Consider the following 24,663-nt stretch of genomic DNA (forward strand, 5'->3'; position numbering starts at 1 on the left):
TTCCTGTTTCTGGTATGAACCGAAACAAATCCAAACCCTGCGGAGCCCAAAGCTGCTCCAAGCAGAAGTAACATCCCGTTCTGATTGCAGTGGATCCTCGGACCGTCCGGTCTAGCTTAGAATTCACTAAACTTTTATCTTTACGATATTCAAGCATAAACAAAAATATCTATGACATACATTGATTCTTAATCTAAAGAAGTGTTTTTGCTTGTTGGGTAATCATCATCATGGTCGTCATAAACAAGTATCCCGTACTCCACATCCTTGTAAAAAGTCTCCTTAAATCCAGCCAAAATGAGTATTAGGCCACACTCACTACAGAAGGATGGTAAAATTATTTATTCTTACATTAGTTTATGTACACAGTGAAGACATTTGGCTAGAAAAATGCCTGCATTGTAGTAAGAGATATTCAAACAACTAGAAACTGTCAATAAATACATTAGAAACATACTGTATGCTGATGTAGAAATACCCTAAGCTCTTTTGGTTACTTATCCAGTACAATATTATTGAAAAGGTTTTTGGTATTTTTTCCATGCAACATCAAAATTCTTCCTAACAATTCATGCTATACAACATATTTTTTTCTTTATTAGGAATGAGATGAAATTTAAAATCCTGTTTACAATTAGTAAAAAAAAAAAATCACTGAAAATTTAAACATAAATCTCTCAATTACTGTAATAAAAAGAACCAATTTAAAGAAGGTCTTGTGTTTAAAAAAAACCAGTTTTCTCAGTTAATTCTATATAAAACAGGTAGTATTTCAAAAGGGATGTTTCCAACACCCAGGATGAATCACTTGTGCTTCAAAATTTTAAAAGGAATATTTGTGGCAAAAACCTAAACCCAACCAGTAGGTAGAGATTGCAGTACAAACTGGCTAAAACCAAACATGCTTTCAAAATCTGTCCAGGAAAACACTAAGCACTTATCCATGTCACTATGCCATCACCTACTCTAACAATTAGAAATGGAGTTTTAATAATACTTAGCTCTCTTCATGCTCAAACTTCTTCACAAACATTTAAATAGCCCTAACACTTCTGCAAGTATTATTACCCCCATTTTACACTTGGGGTGGTGGAGGCGGAGAGGGCTGGGTATTTGACAGGCTACAGACCCCATCCTTTCTATCTTGCCTCCCTTGCTTGTCCAAGTTCTTTATTACTTTCTGTATTTTACACTCAATGTACTGGGGAGTCCCAGGACACATGGTAGTACATTTCCATCAGTTATTAGTGGTTATTATGCAAGTTGTGTCACTTTGAAAGTTACATGATAAATATTGAAGTAATAATCGACATGAAATCCACGTCTGAGGCTCAGGGCTGATGACACAGAATGCCACACCACTGTCAAACCAAGCTTGCTCTTTCTGTAACAGTGCTAGGAACATGAGTCCTAACTCTTTATGCTGTACAGCTGAAATGACTCTTGAAGTCAATCATGGTGGTACAAAACAATAAAATTTGTTCCTTGCCATCTGTCTCTGGGAACACGGAAAGCCCCTATGGTGGCTCAGTACATCCTGACACTGTAAAACAAAAAGGACTTCTAGATGAAACAAAGATTTCAGATGTGCTAGTCCACCATGAGGTATAGATTACTAAGGTCTCTTCCCTTCCACCCCCGAATTTGAAAATATTTGTGTCTGAGTTACATCCTGAAAACCACGTGGGAAAGCAAATGTCTAGCAATAAGACTGCAGATACAAAATACAGTATTTTGCCTTCATCTTAGTTCCAAACCTTGAATTATTTTAGTTGATATCAACATCCTGCCCAGAGAGGGCATTTTTCATTTTGCCATATTTGCCCTCTTGATTTTTCTGCCTTATACCTTTAAGTCCAAGCCCCGTTTTGATTTTTATCCTGCCTAGTTTACTCTTACTCTAAATCCATCTTATGTTCTTGCTGTCTCTTGATAAGCTTTCGAGCAATGGATAATGCTGTGGTGTTTCACCACCTGATCTGTGAGAGACGAGAGATGCAAAATTCTGCCACTTGTAATAACAAAATGCCTGAGAATGCAAAATTACATCCCTGTTACAAGCACCCAGAACGTTTTAAAAAGGCACGTGTATTCTGTGTCAGTTGTTCCTCAGTGCCTGATCTTGGTAGTTTTAGTGCTTCTCCAATAAAGCCCTGTACATTGCACACATTCCCTTGCAGTATGAAAGGAACTTGGAATGAAAATTAAGATCTTCAGACAACACAGTCAGCAATTATTTCTGTGGCTGTGTGACCTTTAACGAACACTAGAGCTGCACTACCTGTGAGAATAGAGTTCTTACTGCAACCTCACTCCCTAATCCCTTTTCCCCCTTCTTCCCCAAACATCCAAATTTCTAGGAGAGAGGAACAGTGCATGTTACATGGGCTTTTTCCCAAGCAGATATCCAAAGCTCTTCCTGCCTTTTGTAGAGCTTGTAGGCCAGAAAACATCTCTTTTGCACAGATATGGAAGAAAAAGAACAGGAGTTTTGCCCTTCTTCCAACAGTGCAGCCAAGAGCTGGCAGGCTGGCTGAGTGCCCTGCTTCTGGCCATGTCCTGAGAGGTGAGAAGTGCCTGCAGCTTTTGGCTTCAGATGGGGACTGTGGATGTTTACCACTAATGGAAATCAGTCCCAAGGCACTAGGCAGGAAAGGAAAGGACATAAGAAAGCTGTTGTGACCTGGACGTACTCTACACAGCTGAAAAAACAGGCTAAAAAAGTAAGAGGCATTGGTGCCTTCCTCTGGGCTTTCTGGAAAAACCATAATTAAAACAAATTTTAAAAAATGCAAAATACTTGGCAAATGTTTTCCCTGCCTAGCTGAAGCCATTCTCCCCTCTTCAAAAATCCAGGAGGTGGAGGGATCAACACACACTGATTCAAATTTGCTAATGTTGAAATGTTTCCATTGCAGACAGGTGAAACACACTTGCATGTTTGGGCATGGCTTCAGTTCAGTGTGAGGGATGGAAGCCCACAGGCCTGCCTGGGCTCCAGGGAGGTTACTGGAGGAGTTTAATCTCCAAACACCAGTCTGGTGATGAGAGAAAAGCATTCCCCCAGCCTGGGCTGAGCCAATCTGGATTGAATGCATGTTTGCATCAAACTGGACTTCTAGCTGCCTCAAAAATGCAGTCTTGAAAAAACGGTTAAAAAAGGAAAGGCTGATGCTTTGGCAATTCATTATCTCTTATGAGTCCAAAAGCTGTGAAACATTCTCAGTAGCTTGACTGGTGGCAATTCACTATTGCATGGGTGGTAGTCACCAAGAAAGCAGTTCAGAATGGTTAAAGCAGTCCTGAATGGTTAAAGAAGTCCCATTGATTGGGAACACTTTTCACAATTCCTCTAAATCAGTTAAATCCACGACAACTTTCAGAAACAGAGTGTCATCTCTGATATAGGTGTTCTTTGTGTTCTCCAGGACCGTGTGTGGCACAAAGCGTGGACATCCAGAGGCGATATTCATTTCCCCATCTGGCCTTTTGAAACTGCTGCTGTTGGGGTCGGCTCTAAAGACTTCCACGATGTGATTTTTTTTCCCACTTTGGTCCAAAAGCATAAGTGTAACTTTTTGCTTGAAAGGCCACAGCAGCAGCGAGTCAAATTCCCCCCTCATCACTACAAAGTAGAGAGAGATGTGTGTTCCCTTCCCTGAGCCATCCCCATTCAGGTAGGCTCTTGCACACAGTCTGTATCCGCAGCGGCTGGTGTAAAAGGGCTGGCTGGCTATGGAGAGGACACGGCCTTCCACCGCTTCTTTTTTCTTCATCTTGTAGTCTGTGATTTTCCAGATTAATTTCCCGTTGTAGCACGTGCCTTCCAAAAGCTTAAACCGTTCTTCATTTTTATTGAGCTGTGCTTTGTGAATATTGATCTGGAGATCATGTTTGCTGGATTGATCTTCCAAAACAACTGAGAGAAGAGGAAACAAAAAAAAGAAATAGAAAAACAAAAGAAAAAGAAAAAAAAAAAGAGAGAGAAACATAAATAAAACTGTCTGAGCACCCAGAGTCAAGGTGACAAAACTTAACTACCCAACTACCCAAGCCTCAGTACAGGCTATGAACTAGTGTTACTACAGCTGTTAACTTTCAAAATTATAATTGCAGCTGGTAGTGAAATAAGAAAAACTGGTAACTGCAAACCAGATTCAAGGCCTGAATATGGACAGCACCATGGCCTTCATCACAGTGCACCAGCCAGACCAAGACCAGTGCTCTGGCCCTGGCAGTACCACAGGAATTCAGGAGACGTTGTGCATTAGGGGAAGGTGGGAGAACACAGAGCACACCATCATGGTTTGGTCTTAGAACGCAAGAGGAAGGAAGCTGTTTCTAGTGAAGAGCTGCAACTGACTGACTGTAGCAGCATAGCCTCTACTTAGCCACCAGCAAATCAGCAAAACCCGCCTCCCACAGAAAAGAACCCCAAGTGCTGACATACCCAAGCGCTGATCGTATGTCTCCATCAGGGCAATCTTCTGTTTTATGTTTTCGATTGTGTCAAACAGGGGCCGCAAGTCTAATTTACTCTGCTGCTGGTTTGCCATCTGTATTAGCTGTTTCACTTGTGCTTCCAGGCGTGCAGACTTATCCAGGTGACTGGCCAAAGCCTTCCCAGTTCATGCCATTGGAAAAAGGTGGGAAGTAGAAATACAAGAGACATCCATAAAACCAGTCATTTTCTTTGAATTAATATAATGAAGTCTTGAGCATGTCAGCAGTATCATCTATATGATGCACTGAAAGTGCTCTGCTGGCTTAGGAACTTATCCCAGTGCTCTTTCGTGATTAATTCAGCACATTTACAGATTGAGAAGCCATCCCTCATTTGGACCCATTCACGTTGCATCACTCCACCCAACTAAATTATTCGAATTTATACCAGTGTATTTGACATGGGCACCTGACCACAAGGATTTGTGCAGTGCTTTTTTGCCCACTTCAGGTAACCAACCATCATTACTAATTAAAATGAAAAGATGATCCCATAGTGTAAAAAAACAAGAAGGGCTTGTGGAGATTCGTTTTCGCCCTGCTATTAATGATAACTAGTGCTGGATAAACATGTCAGGATAAAAGAAAGCAATTGGTAAAAATGGTAAAATCAATGTCTCACCTGTGTGCTTACCATCAAGTTGCTATTTTTACCAAACAGTTGTGTATACTGTCTGAATTCTTTCTCACACTTTTTAATGGCCTCTGCCAGCTGCTGGATTTTAATCTCTTTACATTCCAGGCTCTTATATAGGTCAGATATCTACAGATGGGAAAAGCAGAGTATAAATGCTAAGGGACACCAAAATATACAATAAAGAAATTAAAACATATGTGGCAGTGGAAAAGTTTACAATGCAAATCCTCTAACTGAGCTAGATAGAGCACTACTAAATTCACAATTTGTGGATAAGCACTAGCAAGAACTGACCATAAGGTAAGCTGACTCTTGAATAGATCTGTGTGGCTACAGATGCAAAGACGTTCATATCTCTCACCTCCGCCCCCTTCAGCTCTATAGTGGGATAATATATCCTTATATTATGCACACATGTGCATGTGTGTTTCTGTGTGTATGTATATCTATTCTTCTTCCCCTAGACTGAGGTCTAACCAGTAAAAGCGACGAGTCAGTGAGGGATACAAACTTCAAAACCAAGTTATAGCGCTTTGGGACACTTGTTTTTTTGCATAAACAAGCAAAGAGGAAGTCCACCACCAGTTTGGATGCAATCACCTTAGTAGGACTGGCATACACCCAGTGTCACCCTCTGGGAGCTGCAGAAGTGATCATGAGCAGAAAGGTGCTTGCAGCGGCTCTGGTGCTACCTCTACACAGAGCAGGTGATCTGGGCATGTAAAGGCTCCTTTCTGGAGCAACCTGACCAGCCAATGAAACTTTAAAATACTTTATCTCCAAATCTCATATCCACTGTAAACAGAGACCAAAAGCAAACGAGGTGGGGTATGGCAACGAGCCTCCCACCGTGCCTGGTGGAGAATACACGTGCCTGAGCACAGAGAGATTTCCACGTAACTGACTGACTTCACTAGAAGAGCTTATTCTGACTTCTGAGGTGTGCAAGGACCATAAAAGCAGTCTTTTAAAATGTAGCTGAGCTAAATCAGGCAACAAATGTAGAATATCATATCATCCTCCAACCAGTCAAGAACCACTGAAGAGTGATCATTAAACATGACTTACCTGTTCTTCCAACCGGGAGTTCTTGTCTAAAATCTGCAGCATGTGTTCCCTCAGGGCAGAGTTTTCATGTTCAGCAAGTTTCCCTCTTTTAACCTTAGTGAGGTAGAGGAGGAAGTGAAAGAATCAAATAATAAGCCGATTTTTGAAGCTGTTAGTAAAAAATTTATTGATGAAGACATTTTGAATGTCTCCTCTGTGCTTTGCAAGTGAGGGAATGGCAGTCCTGATTCTCTAGCACAGCATCTTAGCCAATGCTAGAAATGACTGTGAAAGGACATAAAATGATTATTTTGATTAATGACTCTGACTGGCTTGGGAGACAAAGTCCAGTCCCAGTACAGACAAGGATCTGTAAAACAGTACCTTTGCAAGACATCCATACTGCTTATATGGGCAGTCCACTTCTGCCTCAGGGCACACAGCCTGGTGATTTTCAATCTGCATGTATTAACAAAGAAGTTTGGGATGAAAGAAACATTAAGTAATTTGATGCACTTATAAAATCTGAAAGCCTGCATCAGGGGTGAATAAAGGCCACTGTCATGACAACTGCAAACCACTTAAACAGGAAAATGAGAGTTCAGAGTCAATAAGCAAGATAGGTATTTTTCCACACTACAAAACACCAATGGCTTACAGTGATGAAATAACACACTTAAAAGATGGGAGATATATCCCTTTCAGAATCAAACAAAGAAAATATTAAGAGCAATGAAATTTTATTGTCATGTGCCAACGTGGTCTGCAATGCAGCTTTCAGTTTTCATAAATGCGTGTGATCTGCTGAATCGCAGTATATGAAAAAATAATAGTACCTCTTTTTTCAGAATTATTTGTGAACAATTTTGGAGACAAGGCACAGGATAATTAGGACAGTCATCTGTTTCATGATTCTGGGGAAGAAGAAACAGAACAAGGTAATGGTTTGCATTTTTTGTAAAGTAATACATGCAGAGGAAGTTATGCAAAAGTAATCCCAAACATACATGTGCAAGCCACATATTGCCTTGTTGTTCATAAGAGAGCATCAATAATTGGTATTATTTAAAGTATATTTATTATACTTTCTTCTTCAGCTACCCAACCAAATTTTGTTTCAGCAGTTGTTAAGTACCACTGCAATGCTGGAAACTTTTCACTCAGTAACATCAAGAGGAAACACGTACTAGGGATTCCCAGGGAATGCTTCATAATCTTACCTTTATGTTAATGAACACCACATACGTATTACAGTACTGACACATTTCTTCTCGAAATTTACAGTGCTGGCTCAAGTGCTCTTTCAAGTCTTTCCGAAGAATTTGATCACAACATCCATCATTAGTGCATTGCACGCTTTCAAACGAACACTGCTGAAGATGCTCCTGCATCACACAACAGCAAATTAAACCCCAAAGTATTTCATGGCATCTCCAGTTACCCAGCAGACCCACAGAAACAGTTGGCAGAGTCCTTTCTATGACTTACACTTTTCATTCAATTGATACACAAAAAAAAGGCCCAAATGGCCAGAATGACTTGGCAAATTTCCTTGATTCAACCATCACATGGTGCCTAAGCATACAGAATATGTACAGACATGGGATATACTAAAACTACATAAAGCAAATGGTTCTTATTAAAAAAAAACACAACCAAAGTCAAAGCTGAACAAGGTAACAGCCATAATATTTGTTACTTATGGTGTATAGCTAAGTCATAATCTTTGTACTTAAACCAAATTGCTACAATAACTCTGAAGACAATGACTGGAGTTTAGCTGATCATAAAACATAGAATTGTCATGAAAATCAAAGGCTTCAAAATCTGATCAAGCAAACTAACCTGATATCGTCCCAGAATTATTTTTGAATTGCAGTCAGGAGAGTTCTTGCAGAACACATGCAAATTGAGAACTTCTCTTTTACAGCAGTTGTCTTTGAATACCTGTAAAGGAAGCAAACCAGCCTTTGTATGCAGTCACATAGAATGTCATAAATAATACAAAAGAGCAAAACAACACTACAGATCTCCTAAGCATGCAAGTGTAGACTCCATAATTGTGAGTATGGCTCTTGATAAGTCATGTTGAAAATGTATATTACAAATATAAAGAAAATCATGGATTAATTTCTAATAAGCACAGGGCTTTCCCACCATATATTTATTTCACAGATGCTGATCCATCCCACAGCCAGCAGGACTAGTAGCACAGGAGCTTTACAACCACTGTCAAAGCCTGCCTGTACCTAGAAGAAAGCAGCTGGACCTAACAGGCCCCAAAGCCATCCAGCTCTGTGCACACTCCATGATGTTCAAGCAGTGCAGCGTGCCTTTGGGATGGAGATGATGCTGAAACATCCTTTCTACTGTTCTCAGTTGTGTGAGCAGAAGCAAATTAAGCCCTCGGAGCAAACTTTCAGTCTTATTTAGAGACCTTCCTGTAAGGAGCACTATAAATGTTGCACTGTTGTCATCAAAATTTGTACAAAGTAGAAGACGGCAAAGGAAAAACAAAAATCATGTGGACAGTCTGATTACAGCTTCCTTTCAGGAGTATGACAGAGAGGAAGGAGACATTTGATTTCACTAGAAAATGCATTCTGATATGACCAAGTATATAGTATACTTTTCAACCTTCGCATATACATAAGGATAAAGTAATCCATTACAAAAAAAACTCCAAACCAAACCAAAAAACAACCAAACAGAACACCCTCCAACCAGAAAAGAAAACAAACAAAACCCAAACAAAACAATCAAAACCAACAGTAGCTTGTAAAATAAAAAGGATGAATTTATCTTTTCTTCTAAAAGTCACCCAAAAGTTAATTAGGTCTGCAGAGTTAGTGAGATCTAATGGAGATAGTTAAGGAGCAAATTATAGCCAAGTGAAAACAAAGACAACTAAATAGACAAGATAACCCAGCAAGATGGGGCATTAAAAAAGTAAGTCAATAAACTCTCCAGTAAAAAGAAAAACATCTGATGATTAGGAAAGATTTAGCACTTTGTGAAACTCTTTGACACTTTACTGAAAATAGAGAAGACTAAAATGAAATAACTTCAGAACATGAGGTATGAAATAATTCTTTATGTATACAGCCATACTTCCTTTCTGGGAGAGCATCACTGAGTACATTATTTCCCTCAGCATCATTTCAGAGACAAAAAACTGCTCTGCCCTGAGGACTAAGAGTACCTTGTTCCCAGCACTTTTGCCTTTTCCATGCAGATGTTGCCTGCTGAAGTAAAGCTATAACCACTTACCTCATGCATTTTTATTGTTTCTTTGTCGACAGGACAGGTGGGTACTGCATTTAACTCTCTAGAGCATAAGAAGAGTCATATTAACTCACAGAAAATTTGATTTATTTTATGAAATTGGTCTTTGCTATAATCTGACTCTGACATAAGGCATATGATACCAGATACCACAAAAACAAAAAAGTGCTTCAAAACCACTTTAATCTGGCAACTACACAGCCAAATTCTGCACAGAGTTCTAAGAGGGCATTAATCTGAATGTGAATGTGTAAGAGAAAAGAGAATTTGTCCTATGAGTGTTAAATGGTAAAAAGAATAAGATGGTTTTAAATTAAGAGGACTTTGTCACTCTCTGGCCATCTGCTGCTCTCAAATGTTGTATCTCAAAAAATCCCATAGTGTATTAAACCCAGCCTTTGCCTGGCAGAAGCAGTGCCCTCCTTGCTACACCAGTGAAAGATCTAATGGCTGCTGTCTTAGAAGGCTTCAAGAAATCCTGTAATAAGGGGCAGGAAAGCACTTATTGAGGCAGTACAAAAGGGATGCAACCCAGAGCGAAAGCAGCAAATATGAAGTATCTAAAATTCACAGAAGGTAATTAGCAACATCCATCCACATAAACAGGCTCCTCTGAAGCCTGGCTGGGAGAAATCTTGCCCTCAGGAACAGCAAACAGTGCATAATGTTTGTGGGGTAACAGTGCATAAGGTCTGTGGGGTAAAGTCATTTATAGCAGATGATCCCCAAGCAGATGCCAGCAGCCTTGCGATCTGACTGCAGTATCAGGTAATACTAACAACAATTTTATAAGTCCACTAAAATGAAAGAAATTTTACAGAAGAAAGTGAACACAGCCTAATCTAACCACCAGTGCCAATACTGTGACACATTAACGCAACCAAATTCTCTGCAGAGCACAGTGCCAGACAGACAGACTGAAACAGCATCTCACACAGTAGCACTCCAGTTTACACCAACAATTCCTTAATGTTGACTTCCCTGTGGTTCATCAGCACTGGGTATGTGGTCTTTAAGTACACCTTTAAAACACTGAGCATGCAGTCATTGAGTTCATTAGTCTTTTCATTGACTCCTTCAGCGTCTTACTGGATCAGTAATATTATTATGGTACTCACTGCTGTTTCATAGATGTTGAATTTTTTTTTTAAGGAAAGGGAATATGGGGAGTTTGTGAACACAGGAGGAGTTTGCACTCACCTCAAAGAAAGAATGCACTGCTGGCAAAATCGATGCCCACATCCCGTCTGGTGGGGGTTGTGAAGGACAAGGTGGCAGTAGGCGCATTTGTACCGGTCCTCTAAGGTTTCAACAAACTTGTAGTCGGCATCAGGCTCAAAGTCCAGAGAGATGGTGCTGGCAGAGTTCTGGCGTGTGAAGATGCCTGAGAGAGCAGCGGGTTCGTCACAGGCCATGGGAGCTGCACTGGGAACCAGACACAGGGGGAATCTCTTCAAATACTCACTGGCAGCCACGCTGCCTCAGCTATTGCTTGCAGCAGGGTGCTGCTCGTGGGAGGGCTGGCATCTGCAGAGGGGTGAGACAGATTCCAGAGGGAAACACGGCACCAGGCTATGGAAGAAAACCAAAACGCTCAGAGAACTGCAAAACAATGATTATGTGACAAGCACCAAAGTGCACTCCTCTGGAAAAGAGTATCACAATCTGTAAACAAAGATCTTCATGTTTGGGGTTTTTTTAATTATTTTTTTGCAGCAGTTCTTAGTCTCAAAAAAACTACAAGAGTCAATAGTCAGACACGGTTGGAGAAAGCAGAGGCCAAGTCTTCACCCTAATGTTCACCTGGAAAGTCTACACTTAAGGAAGATCCCACCCACATGACTTCACAAGTTCATTGCACTGGTTCAAGCAGGAGGTGGCTTTGTGGTTCACAGCAAGCAGCATACAAAAAAAAGGCAGCAAGGGGATTTTACCTTCAGTTTAGGTGTTACAGGAGTTGAAGCCTCTTAACTTGACATCTTTTTCCTGCTGATCCCTCATTTATAGCAGTAAACTCCTACTTTTCCAAAGTTTTATTAGATTATATACAAGTCCTTGGCTATATTAATCCTGTCTGAAAGAAGTGGTGGAAAAAAAAGAATGAAAAGCAAGATTGCAATCAGAAGTGTGACGTAAGTTTTTCTTTCAACCTAACAAAGTTCATACGTGGCACAGGAATGCAATGTTAATTTTCCAGTAGGAAAAACTGTCAACAGTTTTTTCCAGCCTTAAGACACAAACCTTGAGATTTGTCAGCAGTCCATTAATCTCAAGTAATTTTTGGCAAGTAGTTCAAGACCTAGAGCCACTCTGGTTTGCATTTCTTGTAGCTTTGCACTCAAAAGACGTTTTCCTTACAGGGTGTGTACAAAAGCACAACACAGCTCTCAGATGGCTTCACGGGAGAAGTGCTCAATTTTATAGCAGTGCTATCTCTCCTCTGTGTGTACCACCCACCTTGTCAGACATTCAAGTCACTCTTAGTGGCATCAGCAGCTCTCTGAGAGCTCTCACTCAGCTCCTGTAAGGTCGCTGAGGGTATCTGCTGCTTTTGGAGGGAAGCAGTGCCAACGCACCACCAACCTTTTGGCTGGCATGAAACAGCATAGCAAGTACAGATACACTGCCCTGCCTCCCTGCTGCAGTGTGCTCCTGGCCCATGGAAGCAGTGACTAGTGCTGCGCTATGCACAGCTTGACACTGCCACAGACCACTTCAGGCTTCAGAAAGCAACATCCATTTTCCTTTCTATTCTAACAACCCACACTGGGCAAGGAAATCCTGTGGACAGGTAGAGTACCTGATTGAAAAACAAGCCAAAGCACTTAACCAATTAAAATGTATTCCACAGCAAACATCTGAGTGCTCCTGTAACTCAGCACCCTTGTTCATGGTTGTACACAGTATTTCCCTTTGCAGCTTGTGAGAGACTCCCTGTTATCCACCAGGCTAAATGTCTGACATACTCCAGCATAACTGATCACCTAGCATTGACAGCCCTCAGAAATATGAACTCTAATCATATTTCAGGCAAAAAGACTTATTATTCCAACTGGAATTTGCAAATTACCCTGTTTGGTCGTTCCACATGAACAGCCTCCTCCAACCAGAGATGGTTGTCCATTTGCTCCTTTCATTTTTAAACAGTTGACCTTTTCTTCTCTGAAAATGGGGTTCCCAGTTCCCTGACATTTAATGAGGACCAATTCTATTTTCCTCACGTCAACCAGAGATGCCAAAATGCAGCCTGAGGGATTACCATCCTCATGCTTGGGTTGCCTCGGTAGCAGATGCCAGCAGCAGAGCATTCCTGCTGCTTTGGAGGCAGATGGAGAGCTGTCACCATCAGTTTCCACAGCACAGATTATCTACAGGATGAATTGCCTAAGAATTCATTCTGTTGTCGGTAGGTGAAGGAAACAAGTTTCCTTCTTTTTTCTTATTAGTGCTCTCTCCCATTTACGTGGCATCCACTTTTCCTGAGTCCTATTACACTCTGTTACTTGTATCATCCAATGGCATGGTTTAGCAAGCTAATGCCACACAGTCTAAAAACATAAAAAAAAAAAAAAATCAGTGTTTTATCCATTTTGCTGTTAAGAGTCTTCCTTAACTCCAGAATTTCTTCCAGCTGCAGTGAACAGATGTTTTAGGCAAAAAAGTTATGGGACACATTAAGAAGAAATATAGTCACCAGCCCAAAATCCCATCCAGAAACTCCTTCAGAGCTCTCACTGCTCATTAAATCAACCAAAATCATTCCCATCTCTTTCTGCAAGGAACACTCTGCTGTGGTACAACGCCTTCCAATTCTCCTGTTGAAATGAGAGCCTTTATCTCCTTAAACACCTCCATAATGCACCCAACCCAGAAAATGGAGACTCTCCATGAAAGAACCTCCTCCACCTCAGCCTCACTCAGGACTGCACTGCACTGCACAGCTAAGGGCACTTCAGGGCACAGGAAAGAGCATTTGATGTGAAAGGTGAGCCAGCCTGCTCAGAGGGCAGAACAGAAACATCTGGGTGCCCAGAAGATCAGGGATGTTTGCCACTGCTGACAGCCTTGCAGAAGGTTTGCTGCAGGGTTTGCAGCTGTTTTGCTGGAGGAAATGGGCTGCCCCAGGAGAGGGCCTGTGGATGGCAACGCTTTGCCCAAGCTGGAGAGGTGCCCATGTGAATCAGTTGTGGAGAGGAACTGAGAAACAGCAGCCCTGTGCCAGACCTAGTGCCAGCCAGCACTCGGTGGGATGTGATCCAAACCACCACAGGCAGCAAGTAATTCCCATCCCAGTGCTCACCAGTGACTCAGGCGGGTCGCAGAAGCTCTTCTTCCATTGCCAGCTTCCAGCACCTGGGCTCTCTGAACTGAAACCAAAGGGAAACCATCAGGGGAAAAAGTGCTTCTTGGTGACAGTGAGAGCACACCAGGGTTATCTGAATCAATTTCCTGCTTACGCTAATGCCTGGCCAGCGTAGGTAGGAGATGGGGGACGCTTTCACTTCTGCCTGCTCACAGCTAACAGCAAGGGAAGGTGTCCTGTCTTTGTGTACTCTCAGATTTTTCAGCACACGTGTGAACTGTAATGCTGTTTTAAAATAGCAGAGAGAGGTGGGTTTATGCTGCGTAATGATGCTCTTGTGGCAGGCACACAGTGCATGCAGTAAAGGGATTTTCACTGCACCTCCACTGCAACAGCACACATGCCCCCCTCTCCCCCCCCCGCCCCCCGTCTACGGAGAATGAAAATCAACACATTAAAAAAACTGGATTTCCATATACTAAAATAAATAGAATTAATTCTGGCCACATATAAAAAAAAAGTAGTATGACTCACTAGAAGCTAAGCCCAAGTCCTATTAACAGCTACCAGTGAGTGGGAGCTCAATGGCAGCACAGTACAAAGAGCTCCCAGCTGCACCTTCCTACCACTTCAGCATCCCAGCCCTGCCTGCACCAATAGCTGCACAAGCAAAATGGTTCTAGAACAACTCTTTATACACAGATGCTTTAACTTCACTGGAAATAATCCAAGGGGGAGAATTTTCATAACAAAAATAAACTTTATTAAATGTGGGCTATCCTATCTTAACTACCACCACACCAAATTGAGCCCAAACATTTTCCATTTAAGGGCGTGGCGCTATCACCGCTGAGACCCAGGTTCGATTCCCGGTCAGGGCCACTCCCTGGCAGGTGGGGCTCGTTAGCCCTTAAAAAGGCAACCCACCTACGTCCTAAGGACCTCGCTGCCACCGTCCAAGCTCGCTTGGCCCCGGCAGATGAACCTTAGGATTAAAGGGTGGGCTCAGTTCCGCGCACACTGTGTCTCACCTAAAAAATCCAATGCGCAGGTTGGAAGGTGTAAAGACCTTCCCCGGATCTTCGCTTGCAAAGACTGGCCATTATTATTATAGTATTTCTAACTATTTAGAAACTGAGCAAGACATGAGTAGAACATAATAATAAGGAGAAAAATCAGTATGGGCATGACTTACTAGGATATAAAATGGCATTAACATTCTAAAGCCATGTTCAAACAGCTCCCCTCCAGCAGTGCTGCTGCCTATTTATGGCACCAGGAGTCAGAATGGACAAAGGCCATATGCAAACCCAATGTCACATTGAACTACTGTGAACAGATTAACTTCTTTTAGCCAGAAAAACATAGTTTCTGCACACAGATAAAACATTCCCTATAATGTGGGTGCTCTTTTTAAAGAGAATATTTTTCTCCTGCTTCCTCTCACATGAAGCCAGTCCCTCCTGAAAGGTCAGCACATAAGAGCTATGACTGCACCACTGCAGCAGGCTACAGCACCAAAACTTCCAGGACAGCAGACCTGAGGCACAGACACTGGGTGCCAACCATGTCTTTTAGACTGAGAAGGGCAAACATCTGTGTTGCTATCAGAGATCTGGTCACCATGCATGGACAAGAAGAGAGGATCCTTTGTCCTGCTGCCCAGCAAATGGGGGCTGAGAGCATGGCTTCTGCCACTTTCACTGCATGAGGGGAAGGCAATGCTCAGCTACCCTCCAGGATTGGAGTAGTGCTCAATAAAAAACACTGTAATTACTTCCTCACCATACTTCCATGAAATACAACAGGGAATAGAAAACAAAGTTATACACCTATCTTCCTATAGCTCTACTTCAGCTCTATTGCTTTGCCCTAAGGCACCTGGTAGGGACAAGTCTTAGAAGATGACCCGTCCCTCTCTCTCAAATTATCTACCTTTTATGGTACATCAGAACTGGAAGCCTGTCTTAGTCACAGTGGGAGAAGTTTGCCAAATTTAGAGGTCTAAGATCAAGTCACTTCATTGGGAGGTGACAGGCAGAAACATGATGGAGGGGAACATACCTTGCATTAAAATGACCCTTTCCAAGCTGCCTTATAAACTAGGTAGATTAGCTGCCTCCAGTATTTTTTTAATTAAAATAATGAAGTTATATGATTTACTATTTACTACAATGTCTTCCTCAAAAACACTGTATTTTGGGGAGAAGAAATATATGCCTCAACTCAACATACAGAGTGGAAGAGGTAACAGAGTCTGCTAAAGAATGACTAAAAATATCTATACAATTTGAGATACGTATTTGAGATATAGCAAATTATATGACGTCATGAAAACAGCAGATTATGACCTCTGACATTACTGAGGGATCATCCTTGTCGCTTCCAACACGAGAAGAGTTACAACATTTTGACTGCTGACAACAAAACACACTTGCAGAGTCCCTGTGGGGGAGAAGAACCCCAATTGCATCATGTGTGTCACCCCAGCACAGAGACTGCGGAGGGAAAGGATCCCCTACGGCACCAACACAGACCCACTGCTGATACTCAGGGATCACTCTCACTTCACCTGGCACCAAGTCAGTCTCAGGAGTGCTCTCCTGTTGTCCTAATCACTTCAAAACTGCAGTGCAGTGACCAGCTGTTACCCAGGAGAGAATATTTCTAACAGCAACAATTTCCTATTGGATATGTGCCTGAGCACCTACAGGGGATGTTGCTGCAGAGGACAGCAGAACAAACGTTTTCTTTTGGATATAGACAACACCATCCTATTCAAATTCAAGTTATTATCTTATTGCCAAGGCACAGCAAAATCTTACTAAGCAAGCATCAGTTTGCTTATCTCTATAGGCAAATTTTCACTAAGAGGAGTACGACAGTAGGGTTTCTTTTGCATAGAGGTACAGTCAAGCATTACAATGAATTCCCATAAAACTAAACTTCAAGAGGTTTTTAAGACATAGATTACAACACAGATAGCATTAAAAAAAAAAATTAAAAATACAGTCTTACAACCAATGAAGTCTGTCTGGTGCTGAAGCAGCTGTGATTTTAAAACCAGTTTATTTATTTGCTACATCTACTGTTTTCCCTGGATGTTCTAAAAATAATGAATTAATTTTGCATTATCAAGAAATCTAAGTCTAATCAACATTATATTGTTACAGTAATACAGAGAACTTTTGCTTTAAAACAATCATAGAGCTGGAAAATAATTTTGTTCCCATCCCTTCTGTAGCAATCCCTGGCTTGTACCTTCCCAAGCACCAACAGAAATTTCAGTAAGAAGGCTCTGCCACTCACCCCTACGACACTGGCACCTCTTTGCCGGTTCAGGGGTGAACTCAGTTCCTGAGATGTTTTGGGGTCTGCAGCCCTCCCCCAATGCAGCCCTGTGCCACTCACACTCCTGTGTGCCACAGGGTACCCCTGAAGAGCCCTTCAGAAATGAGAAATAATTCTAGCAATGTTAAGCTCCTGTCAGCATTAACAAGACACATTTTGGTAAAGCTGTACCTGGAAATGGTAGCTGGTCCTCAATGGGGAGAAAACGAAAGAGAGAGAGAGAGAGAGAGAGTGCACCAGCGTAAGCTTTGTGGTTAACACAACAGTGTGAGCATTTTAAAACAGCAAGGGAGTGGAAATCCCCCAGAGTACCTTTGAAAAAGATCATGTATAAAAATGTTTTAGAAGTGTTAGGATAAAAGGCAAGCCATTGAAAAGTATTTTGCCTTACTGAAATGATGAGAGGTCTGCAGATTTTACCATCTGGAGCAACACAAGGGTACCAAGGATGTTTCTCACGGTTTTTATCCATGATACAGAATATTTTTCACCGTTCACAAAAGCGGTTATTGATATGATCAAAGAAAAAGTATATGGCCAGCAGGAAACACATAAGGACATATGGAAAATGTGGGTCCAACCCTGTGATTCCCTCCACGGCAGCCCTGGCAAGCCCAAGTGAACCCACTTGCTTCAGGAAGTGAAGCGTTTGCAGGAGGAAACGGCACTGGCTCAGTCATATCAGCTCATGCTACAGGCTGCACAGGCATTTCACATTTAAACAGAACCCTCAAACTGAAATAAAATCCATTTTAAGCAAATAAACATTTATATTTGGGGTTGCAATCATTTAAGTGACCATAAATCCTAATGATTTTGTAGGCAGAACTTAATCATGCACACAGGATTCTTGCCAGCCTTCATCTCCACTGACTCTGCATCAGCTTCCCTTGTCAGCCCGAAACATGCTGCCCTTGCAGCAGTGCCAGTGATTCCATCTCTTCCCCCACTCTTTCTTTATCCTTCTCTGCCCCCTCCCCTTGCTTTCTGTCTCTTGGCTTTTTTTTCTTCATCCCCTAAAATAAAGTATCTTATTTTCTATAAAAGCAATAATTTTTAAGTATCTTATTTAAAATACTAATTTTCCAAAGAAAGCTTCTATCTTGTAGTAAATGCAACATATACCCTCTTTAGCCTTTTCCCTTTAACTAAGCTTGCTCCCAGAGCATTTCTAACCTATTTCAATTTCCATCTGCCCTCCCAGGAGGTATCTCAACCTATGGCATGTTTTCGTGAACCTTCCCTAAAGCTCTGGAACACACTAGTCATTGCATCATGACTAGTGGGAAAAGGAAAGGCATGAAGTTTCAGCCATGCTGCTTCATTGTGGGATCAATTAAATTGATCCAAGATGCATTTCTAAGAGCAGCCTAAGCTCACTTCTACAGTCAAGCTTTTTATACCAGAAGGTATCCTTTCATCCTTGTATGAACCTGTCCTCAAAGTGCTTCCTGGTCAAGCTGTAGATTGTACACCAACTTAGACCAGGCTGACATCAGAACAGCACAAGAGATGGTACATGGACTTTCCTTGAACCTGGCAGCTCTGAGGGAAGGACACATCTGGCTGGGTTTGTCAGGAGAAGACAGTGCTGCATAAAGTGTAATGCTCTGTAAGCACAGCTCCAGGAAGCACCATCTGCTTCTGGGAAGCTTTGGGGAAAACCCCAAATGGAGAAGTTGAGTGGGAACAGGATCTTAATTTTAAACAATCTGTCTCTGCAGATGAGTAGAGAGCAACAGGCCAGTGTTATTGTTTGCAATAAGTCCAGTGCCAACTTCAGTGCTGAAACCCTGACCAAGTTTCAAGCAGATTCAAGGGGATGAAGAGTGAAAAGGCAGATAGCAACAGCATTTAGGAAAGAGAATGAAGGAAGAGACATAAGAACAAAATAAGAAACAAAAGTTACTGAAAAAAAGTAACAGGAACAGACGGAGAACACAACAACTAACAGGTTTTAATTTTTTATCTTTTTTTTTTTTGTATTGAAGCCACTTTTCCTAACAAATAATATTCATTACACATTTTTAAGAAATAAGTCTTTGAGGCTTTCAAGCCAATGTTTCTTTCTCTGCCCCATGGGTACACACTATCCAGGACGTCAGTTCGTTTGGCCATGAAGAGATCTGCTAGGCTTAACTGATTCTTGGTGTTAATTTTCCACGCCCCAACCCTTTGACTCAGTCTTGATAAAGAACTTTACCAGTATCTATACAGAAATCTATGAATCAACTCAACAGTTATTCATTTGAATTACTAGGATGAGCTCAAATTTTTTTCTAACACACATGTCTGGTGACATATAGACACACTTTTTTTTAGCCACAGTCATCACTGAAAACGTAACTGCTAATGTCAAAACCCAAATGCTATTGGGGATCCCATGAACTTCCTGTTAGGAAAGCAGTGAGAGCAAAAGATTGTCACCATTTTCTTTTGCAAAAGAACAAACAAACAAACAATCGGGAGAAAGGATGTGTTTTTAAGAAGTCCTTCCCATTACGACAGATTTACAGAGGTAAGAACTAGGAGCAGTGCTTTCACATGGCCCCTTCTCTAAATGCGATCAGCACTGAAAAGCCTTCCCATGCTCGCTGCCACAGCCAGGCAGCAGCACAGCAAGCCCCTGGCAGCCCCTCATGGCACTGCCATGGGCCTGGGTGAATGCTGGAGTATGCCACATGGACCTGCTGTGAGGGGTGGAAGGCAGAACCAACCCTTTTGGCATCAGGCAAGATGCAACGAAGAGAGATGCTGAACACGCCATGAGCAGCATCCAACCCCGCTCTCAGTGTTGGCACCAGTTTTAGCTTTATTTCTTCTAGCAGTTAACAACACTGCTGTTTCTAGCGACATTAAGGTGCATCTCAGGCATCATCAAGGTCCGAGTTCAAAATTCCTCAGTGAAAAACTGCCATGACACAAGGTTTAATGACAATGATGGTGAGAAAGACAAATGCACAAGCTTTATTTTCTTTACAAAGAGTGTCCAGTAGCCTTTCATAATATCTTTCACTGGATATGTGATCTGACAACTGTTTGTAACTGATGTCTCTAAGGCAATACTGAGAAGTGTAACCCTTGATTTTTTGTTTCCTTCTTAGTTATAAAGAGCCACTTTCCAGTTTCAAGCACATGGATACAGGAGACAAGACTGAGAACCATCATCTTCTGCAGTGTTGCTATCGTATGTTCACAGTAACATACTTACCCTTAGAGAATCCCTGTATGCAAAACATCAGTATATTACACACAAAAACTTGCTTTATCAGTCCCACTCCTGGAGACAAACATGCTTAACTACAGAGCACTCTGGGCAGTCCCATATCAAAACCACCGTGGTTTAGGCTGCAGACAGTTTCTCATACACTTGTGTATTTGCTGCAAGACGAGCTGAGACTGTGGAAATTTCTGCAACATTTTTATTAACAATACAGCATGACTCAAGTTTCTTCGCTTTCCTGAGCCCAGCCACGCACCAGGGTAAAGAGGTTGGCTTCTATCCTGGGCTGAGAGAAGAGAGTGGAACAATTGCACGTCGCAGCCTGAACTGGTACAGATAAGGGACTGACGACAAAGAGTGTGATTATTAACCCTCCACAGTTTTTCCCCACCAACTGCCTCAAAAGGATCAGGAGACCAAGAAAAGTTACAACTCATACAAACTGCCTGAAAGGCCAGAGAGAGGAACACCTCTCCACAGTCAGATAATTACTGATGATAAATGGCGTCTATTTATGCAAAATCAAAGGGTCAGACAACTGAAGAAAATATAGGGCTATAGGAAAGCTCAAAGGTGGGACACAAATAAAGTCTAGGGGATGAAGTAACTATAAGTCTGCAGCTGCCCACTGACGGGATTTGGCAAAGTGACTGAAGCAATACGTGGCACAGAACAAAGAGCTGCTGACCTATCCCAAAGCTTTGACAGCTGTGTAAGAACTGCACCCCTGTCTTAGGGTACCTGATTAGGGAGCCTGTGTGGTGAAATAAAGAACTGCTTCTGCTATCTGCACTTGAAATTCTTTTGGACAAAGTCTTCAACAGCAGCTTTCTAGTTTTAAAATCTTGTCCCCTACTGGATGTCACTCCTTACCCTCTCAAAGCACTTCTGCTCCTGGATGTCATTCCTTACCCCCTCAAAAGCTGTATAACTACTCCTATACCCTCCAAAGTTTCTGCGAGTACCACAAGCTTTTCTTTCTTCCTTCAGGATGTTCTTCTGAATCTTATGTTTCAGCAGCTTACATCTCTTCAGCTGAAGTTTCCTGACAGCTACTCACAGATGTGCCCTATCGCCACAGACCATCTTCCTGCATAGGCTGTCCTCTCAGCCTCTCCTCTGATATCTGGGCCATGGATGACTACCAGCCTGGAGGTGGGTGGAATGCTGCCCTCAACCTTCCCCCCACAGGCCTTCTTCTGCGCAGCCTCTGTGCCCCAACATGACACAACCAGCACATAATCCACTAAACTCCATAACCATCATCTCTCTCTCAGGCTTGAACCATGAGATCTTCACAGTATCTCATCAACCACTCCTGCTTCGTATCTCTGTATGATACAGTATTTCTACTAACACAAATAAACCTTGTCTGTCACCATCATCCTCTGGTTTTTCACAGAATCAAGGATTTGGGTTGGAAGGGACCTTAAAGATCGCCTAGTTCCAACCTTCCGACCATGGGCAGGGACACCTTTCTCTAAACTAGACTGTTCAAAGTCTCATCCTGCCTGGCCTTGAACACTTCCAGGAATGGGACAAATACTCATTTCCAAACACTTATTTATCTTGAAATGTTTACTCAGTTACTCATCCTGGGTGCTGCCACAGGGATCATTTTGCTAAGCCACAGCTATAACCACATCACCTCTCTCACTGTCCCTCCACTTTCCCACTGCATCAAAACCTCTTCACTTTCAAAGCCTATTCCAGTCTCCCTCCACTTGCCCCTGCACCCCTCTAATGATACAGAAGGACTGTTTTTATCTCTGGCCAAACGATGACAACAGGCTCCACTGCCTCCTTGTTATGTATTTGAACAAGTGCGTGCTGGGAGGGCAGATTTTTTGAGGGATATTAGCCAGCTATTCTACTTCAAATCTCTTTTCCAAGATGTCCTTTGCCAAGAAGTTGGAAACAACTAGCTTCTGACTATCACACAAGTCCAGGGGGTCACACTGTCTCCTTGGCCCTCCTGACTTGAACTATAAACTCTCTTCAGCCAAGGGCTGTGGTTTTACCTTCTGCTCGCACAGCTCCTGGGCCACCGGGGTCCTCAACCACAGCAAACACTGCTCTACGCAACAGAAATAAGATAATCAAGACTAACAGCAAAGGAAGTTACCCTGGGTGGTTTTAGGCTGAGTGCAACACACGACCACCATGGTTCACACTAAGATCAAAAGCAACAACGCAACGCAGTCCTCGGACAAAGTAAGATGAAGTGTAATACCAGCCAGGCTGGTGCTCCTGCACAAGGACATCCCAGAGCACCTCAATTTTACCTTCATCACTCAACCTGCGTGCTCTGTGTGCAATCAGCTGGGGTGGTTTAAAAATACAACTGTGTTACTGCTGCCAGCCTGGAGACGTGCCTGACCTGAATACACCCATCTATTTTTAGTGTATCATTGCACTCCTTTCAGCGATCCCATATTTATAAAACGGAAGTTATGAGGAAAGTTGTTCTTGGCTGGCACCAGGAAAGAGCAGCCAAGCTAACAATAGGCAAAGCAATTCAAGAAGTGCCAACAATAGGAGCTCCTTATTTTTCCTTCTAAAAGGTGAAAAGTGTTGAAAGTGTATGGTTAAAGCCTGCTGCCTCAGGATGCTCCCAGAGTGCTGTTAATCAGGCAAAATCAGAGGACTCCCTAACCACGAATAGAGAGGAAATTCCCTCTCCCCAGCAGCATTCAGTTGACACCAGCAAGGATGCTTGTTACAGTTCCCTGCAATCTGAAGAGATCAGAGCCATTGCAAAGGCATTCTTCATTCACCCGAGCAGTCCTTGGTTTGTTTCCCTTCCAGCCTCCAAAATTTCGGCCCTGCCAAGCTCCGGGGCGGGTACCGGGCCTACCTTTCCCTCCGGCATTCCCGTGGGACGGCGGCCGCAGCGCATCCCTTCGCGGAGGGAGCGAGGTGCTCCTGCAGCCCGCCCGCCACGGCCCGCCTGGCAGGGCTGGGCTCAGCCCTGTGCAGGGGGACCCCCCGCGCCGGGGGACAGGGGCTCTGCCGCGCCAGGCACAACTCCCGGGGCGCCAACTTCGGGTTTGCCACCCGGGCCTCCTTTCCGAGCGAAAACGCGCCGCAAAAAAAAAAAAAAAAAAAAAGAACCGCCCGGCGCAGACTTCCCTCTGCATCGCAGGGGCAGGAAAGGGACTTCAGGGAGGTGTCGCCCACCGTCAGCCGACAGCCACCAGCGCCCCCGGGCCCGCCCCCGGCCGGCACCCACCGCTGTCACCCGCGGGCCCGGCCCCGCTCCCCGACACGCCCCTGCCCCGGCGGGAGCCCCGGCCCGCCCGCCGCCGCCGCCGCACCTGTGCCGGCGGTCGCCGCCCTCGGCGCCGGGGCCGCCGCTGCGGGCGGGTGCGGGCGCTGCGCGGGGTGCGGCTCCGTGCGCGGCGGCGGGCTGGGGGCGCGGCGAGGAAGCCGCTTTCGGTTTCATGGCAACCTCCGGGCGGGGAGACCCCGGCGGCGGCACCGCCCCGCTCAGGGAGCTGTCGGCGCTGCCGGGGTGGGAGGGAGGCGGCGGCATCCTAAGGAGGCGGTGGGGGCATGCCGCCGCCTCCCTCCCACCCCAGCAGCGCCGCTTACCCTTAACCGACGTGACCTCCGGGCCCCCGCGGCTGGGAAGGGCTCCCCCGGCAGCCCATTCCCACCAAAGCCGGCTCCGGGTTCACCACATCGCCCCGCAGCCTCCCGAACGCTCTGTGAGATTTGATAAGGTCGAGAGGGCAGTCCCACGCAGGCCAGGGAGTTAGTTTTCGAGGAGGAGCTGAGGCGAGCCCACGGCGAGGAGCGGCGGTGAGGCTCCGCAGGGTGTGTCCGCTCCGCCGGTGGGGATAGCAACACCCCATTGCTCGCACCTCACCTGCCTGTCTGGAAGGCAGTTAGTTATTACTCCTTCATTATTCACATCTGCGGGACTGGAACAGAGAAACAAAGCCCACGCTAAATAAGCAAAGGGCACGGACGTGCCACATGACAGTTATTAGTGGCTATTATTATATAACTATTACCACATGCCAGTATTATTGGCTAACGACTCGAGACATACCGGAGGGTTCTTTACCAGCGAAGGCAACACAGCCATCTCCAGCCAACCGTACAGATTCAATGGCTTTGCCGCTTGCTCCCTGTCACCTGCTGCTGCACTTTGTTCTGTCTTTCACATTAAACCACTTCTAGGAAAACGAGTCTCTAAGGAAAATACTACACTAGAACATGCACTAAAGCACTAAGGCTAACAAAAAAAGAAACAACTGTGCTTTGTTAGCTGGATAGTCTTCAGAGGAGCTCTAAAAACAATACTAA

At 43.6% G+C, this 24,663-nt stretch overlaps 1 protein-coding gene across 4 annotated transcripts; it reads right to left on the bottom strand.

Annotated features, from left to right (window-relative positions):
* Nucleotides 1–319: 319 nt before the first annotated feature.
* Nucleotides 320–24,001, bottom strand: TRAF5 (TNF receptor associated factor 5). Of its 4 annotated transcripts, none has more exons than XM_050314373.1 (11): nt 23,944–24,001; nt 10,673–11,044; nt 9,458–9,515; nt 8,033–8,134; nt 7,408–7,572; nt 7,024–7,101; nt 6,572–6,646; nt 6,209–6,301; nt 5,126–5,266; nt 4,451–4,619; nt 320–3,919 (listed from the first exon to the last, which is right to left on the bottom strand). In XM_050314373.1, exons 2-11 carry the CDS (start codon nt 10,885–10,887, stop codon nt 3,342–3,344), a joined length of 1,674 nt encoding a protein of 557 aa, XP_050170330.1. In that variant the 5' UTR covers nt 10,888–11,044; nt 23,944–24,001; the 3' UTR covers nt 320–3,341. The 4 variants fall into 4 exon arrangements, with proteins under 4 accessions (XP_050170330.1, XP_050170329.1, XP_050170332.1 ...); XM_050314372.1 differs by lacking the exon at nt 23,944–24,001 and adding an exon at nt 11,407–14,162; XM_050314375.1 differs by lacking the exon at nt 23,944–24,001 and having other exon boundaries at nt 10,673–10,856; nt 10,938–14,162.
* Between the last annotated feature and the right edge of the window lie 662 nt (nt 24,002–24,663).

This window comes from Myiozetetes cayanensis, unplaced genomic scaffold (genome assembly GCF_022539395.1).
Source record: "Myiozetetes cayanensis isolate MyiCay16 unplaced genomic scaffold, myiCay2020 scf2-11, whole genome shotgun sequence".
Lineage (NCBI taxonomy): Eukaryota > Metazoa > Chordata > Aves > Passeriformes > Tyrannidae > Myiozetetes > Myiozetetes cayanensis.

What these genes read in the sequence shown, in the direction of transcription:
- TRAF5 (XM_050314373.1), bottom strand. Translation starts at nt 10,887, where the DNA reads ATGGCCTGTGACGAACCCGCTGCTCTCTCAGGCATCTTCACACGCCAG. An exon ending in TGGTGTTCATTAACATAAAG is followed by an intron (nt 7,102 to 7,407) that starts GTAAGATTATGA and finishes CTTCTTCCCCAG; the next exon opens with AATCATGAAACAGATGACTG. An exon ending in ACTTGATGGTAAGCACACAG is followed by an intron (nt 4,620 to 5,125) that starts GTGAGACATTGA and finishes TGAACTGGGAAG; the next exon opens with GCTTTGGCCAGTCACCTGGA.